The sequence below is a fragment of the Helobdella robusta genome (assembly GCF_000326865.2).
Source record: "Helobdella robusta unplaced genomic scaffold HELROscaffold_5, whole genome shotgun sequence".
Classification (NCBI taxonomy): Eukaryota; Metazoa; Annelida; class Clitellata; order Rhynchobdellida; family Glossiphoniidae; genus Helobdella; species Helobdella robusta.
This window is the reverse complement of record NW_008705254.1, coordinates 4,624,694-4,629,460: the sequence shown is the minus strand read 5'-3', so window position 1 is coordinate 4,629,460 and position 4,767 is coordinate 4,624,694. Positions and strand designations below refer to the sequence as shown.

Genomic DNA, 4,767 nt, shown 5'->3' with positions numbered 1-4,767 from the left:
TGGATTTACATTAATATAGATAGGGTTCATATAGAAAGGATAGATGATATATAGCACTAACACACATACATACACACACACACGCATGCACACACACATGTATGTATGTATGACGATAAGGGACAAATTTATGACTCTGTTTATTTATTTTAAAATGAAGCGTTTTTAATCATTTTTCTTTTTTTGTAACGTAAACATCAACAATGAAATCTTTTTTTTAAATGTAATTTATGAAGACGAAATAAGGTAATGATGATGATGATGATGGAAGAAGATGACGATGGATGATGACGATGATGATGATGATGACGATGATGATGATGATGACGATGATGATGATGATGACGATGGTGGTGGTGGTGACGATGACGAGGCTAACAATGATGATTACAATGATAAATGATAACAAGGTAGACAGGGAAAAATGTAAATTACGGAGAATCAATAATTCAAATTACGTTTTTGCTTAATAACGTGTGTCGCTATCATTGCAGATACCGTAACATTGTCATAAGCTGCTCATGACAGAAGTGCTTTCAAAAATTTTTGTTGACAAAAAATGAATATCAATTTCTTGGGAAAATATTTGAACAAGGCACTGATCACCACCATCTTGACCACAACAGTCATCGTCATGCTCCGCTTCAGCAACATCATCAAATATCCCATTCATGAGAGACTGACATCAAGCAGATGCCTGAATTACTTGTTGGATCATTCTTTCCTGCAATGGCACGAAGTCCTTCACGTGGATCCTACCACTGTCAGCCTCAACGACGTCATCAACTTTTCAAAACCGCCTCCAAAATCTGATCACGGAAGCAGCTATATTCTAACGTTGTCCAACTTCGAAAAGCCGGAAAATGTCAGTCAATTTCTAACGAAATCAAACGTATGCCCGGGTTATTTGGAACACTTTCTTCCAACGCTCGAAGCAGATGAAGTGAAGAAGATGCAGAGGTTACTCATGCTCTTTTCCAAAGTTGCCAAACTATCAAGGACCAGTTACTTTGTAGCCTATGGCTCTCTGCTCGGCTATGCGAGGCACAATAAGATGATGATACCGTGGGACGATGACGTCGACATTATGATGAACTTCGATGACAGGGATCGTTTTGTGAGGGTTTTCGAAGAAGAACTCGCAAAAATCTGGAACGACAAGCACAATTACGATCTGGCAGGTTACCTGAAGCCCTACGTCTTCCATGACAGGGATCGGTGGAAAATATGCTTCCATCAGGACATATCGACGGAACTCCTCAAACATTTCTCATTTCCATATTTGGATATTTTCTTTTTCAAAACAATATCCGACGCAGCAAAAGTGACAATAGCGTACAGTTCTGCGTTTGCTACAAACTTCAGTTTCAGAGATGTTATGCCACTGAAGCCAGATTATTTTCTAGGGGTCAGTCTCTTCGTGCCTCGGAAGATTAAAGTATTTTTCCAACATTCCGAAGACAGAGAATGTCGGTCAGGTAACTACAGGCATCGAGATGAAAGTTCTAAAGATGAAAAAGCAATAGGATGTACACATCTAAAGACGTTTTATAATCTCGCTGAATTCTGAAAATACGTTCTCTTCAGTCGGATGACGACCGGTGAATGCTTCGAATTGTTTTTTTTTTATTTCACCAATATCTTTTTTAAAATCAATTATTAAATCGCAAGTTTTTACATGTTTTTTACATATCATGTCTCTGGGTTGGTCGGTTGGTTGCATGAGATGTGTGTTGTACGTGTGTGTTTGTATGTGTGTGTGTGTGTGTGTGTGTGTGTGTGTGTGTGTGTGTGTGTGTGTGTGTGTGTGTGTGTAGACGTGAGTGTGGTACTGTGCATGTGAGTGTTATTTTAGTTTATATGATTCTGCACCTTGATTATTTTATTTATTTATTGACTTTTAATGTATCTTGAATGATTTTTGGCTTAAACGTTGTTGCATTGTACCAGCCTGTGCCTTTTGACAATTTATTAGTATTATTTAAAAAAATAATATCAATAATATTTTGTAATTTAACACATAAACCAGAATTTGTACACATTGTTTTTCGGATTAGGTTTCTTCAAAATTTCTTCCTAGAGTAGAAGCCAAAGACTAATTATCATCGATTAAAAATCTGTCCTAAGGGTTTGCTCAGCGTCATTTTAACAGCAATGCATAATTATGTATTTTGATTTTTAAATTTAAAACCCGTCATGTTTTCTCGTTGTTAATTGTAATCACTCGTCTCATCATCATCTTCTTCATCCTCATTTTCATCATATCATATTTTATGATGGTAAAATACGATGATGAAGATGATGGTAAGGGTACAAATATTGGTGCAAACGAAAATGATGGTGAAAATGAGGAAGATGATGGTGAAGAAGAAGATGATGATGATGGTAAAAATGATGATGATGGTGATGAAGATATGATGCTGATGATGATGATGGTAAAAATGATGAAGAAGAAAATGATGATGAGACGAGCGGTTACAATTAACAACGAGAAAATGTGATAGGTTGTAAATTTAAAAATCAAAACAACCATGCGATACATAAATTATAATGGAAGTGGGAGGGTGACAGCGATGACGACGTCAGCGATGATAATAACGACGATGAATGTGAAACATTGCGAATATAAAGATGATGATGATGATGATGATATCAGTGCTGATGATATCAGTGCTGATGAGAGGTAGAGTTATAACGGTGATTAGCATTAGTTGAAATATTAATCGTAATTTTGATGGTGAAAAATGCTGGGTTATGATAATTTCGGACAGTGAAAAAATATTTTGATCTTAGTACTGTCAAGGATATTAAACATACCCCAAATTGTGAATAATGCTGCAATAATTTAAATCGCATAGTACACTTGCAGACACTTGCAAATACTTCCAGGTAATTAATTCTCGGTACTTGTCCTTAAAATTTGAGTACTTAGACTTAAAAAAAAGTACTCGGAAAACCTGACGGGAAAAGTTTAGCAAACTACATAATGCTCTATTCATCTATTGCTGTTTTTCAAGTACCTACTACAAATGCCCGCCAGTTTCTTTTGCGTCTTTAGAAAATATTCTCAACCCAAACCACTTAACTTTGACTAATTACTAGAGTTAAATGTCACACAAGTTTACAAATTTATTACATTTAAAATGTAACGATCTGTCTTTTAAAAAAAAAAGTTTCTTCCGATTATGAATGATAACGTGTTAGTTCAAATATTGAGGTCTAAAACTTGATCTCTGTACTTTTAAGAATTAATAACGCTTGAAATATGAGTATTTATACTTGAAAGATTACTTGAGAACATTTTTGCTTATAATTAACGTTACGGATGTATGCATTTTGTCTTTGTTTCAATTAATTTTATGCAGTTTCGACGAATTCAGAAATGCTTACATACCATTCTTCACTAGCTTATTTAAATTAAAAATATTTTACCACATAGACATACATAGGTTTACCCCACGACATACATACACAACTTGTATATACTAAACAGCCTCCACACAACATACATACAAACAAACAAAACATGTATGTACAATGTAACGTACATTCAATCCACACAACACACATACACACACAACTTCTATGTACACATACACATAGCATAGATACGTTGTATTAATATGAATAGTACGGCCATTATACACCCAACACATAAACTACATACAAATAACAATAATAATAACAACAACAACTACTATTGCTAAAATAATAACATCAAACAACAACACAAACAAAAAACAACAACTTTAAAAATTTCAGAATTCATCACAAGAAGATAAATAATGAAATAATATTAATAACAATAACGTAAAGAGGTGCATAAGTTGAAGAAGTGATGACTGATCCTATTGTATTCATCGGTACGATACTCTTCCCCTTCGTATCCTTTTATATCTTTTTGTCTGTTTTTTGTATGTTTTTGTATGTTATATTATCGTTTTGTATGTATAAGGTTGTATTTGTATCTTTTTAAATGTATTTTTGTTTGTAAATGAGTTGGTATTTATTTGTATTTTATGTGTGGAAATGGAATTTGATGTGAGTTCGAGGAAAATGTTCAAAGTAGCAAAGCAGTCAATGAGGGATAGGAAAGATGTTATAGGGAATGGATGTGTTTGGGATGGATCTGGCAAGTTGTGCATAGATAAGGAGGAAAAAGCTCAGGTGTGGAAAGCTCATATGGAAAGGTTGATGAATGAAGAGAATGAGTGGGATGGAGATGTGGAATCCGCGGTCACACACGGACCTATAGAGAAGGTGACGATGGAGGAAGTAGAGAAAGCAGTTAGAGAAATGAAACTAGGTAAGGCGACAGGGGTTTCGGAAGTGGCGGCAGAACATATTAAAGCGAGTGGGGTGATAGGAATTGAAGTTATGATGAGAATTGCTAACAGTATGTTTGATGATGAAGGTATACCTGAGGATTGGCGACACAGTGTGTTGGTGCCGTTGTATAAGGGCAAAGGAGATGTGAGAGATTGTGGGTCATACAGGGGTGTGAAATTACTAGAGTACGGAATGAAGGTAGTGGAGAGGGTTAGGAGGTTGAGAGGAGGTTGAGAAGTATGGTGACAGTTAATGAAATGCAGTGTGGGTTTATGCCTGGTAGGGGAACGGTGGATGCGTTGTTCATGGTGAGAATGTTGCAGGAGAATTATAGAAAGAAGAAACGAAGATTGTACGTGTGTTTTGAGGATCTAGAAAAGGCTTTTGATCGAGTACCGAGGAAGGTCATTGAATGGGCGTTGAGGAAGAAAGGAGTGA

The 4,767-nt window shown here is 35.7% G+C and overlaps 1 protein-coding gene across 1 annotated transcript; it reads left to right on the top strand.

Moving 5' to 3' along the window:
- Positions 1-559: 559 nt before the first annotated feature.
- HELRODRAFT_163587 (hypothetical protein) lies at positions 560-1,570 on the top strand (the record flags this gene model as incomplete). Its single annotated transcript, XM_009027424.1, has 1 exon — positions 560-1,570. The coding sequence occupies one exon, from the start codon at positions 560-562 to the stop codon at positions 1,568-1,570; it is 1,011 nt and encodes a 336-aa protein (XP_009025672.1).
- Positions 1,571-4,767: the final 3,197 nt, after the last annotated feature.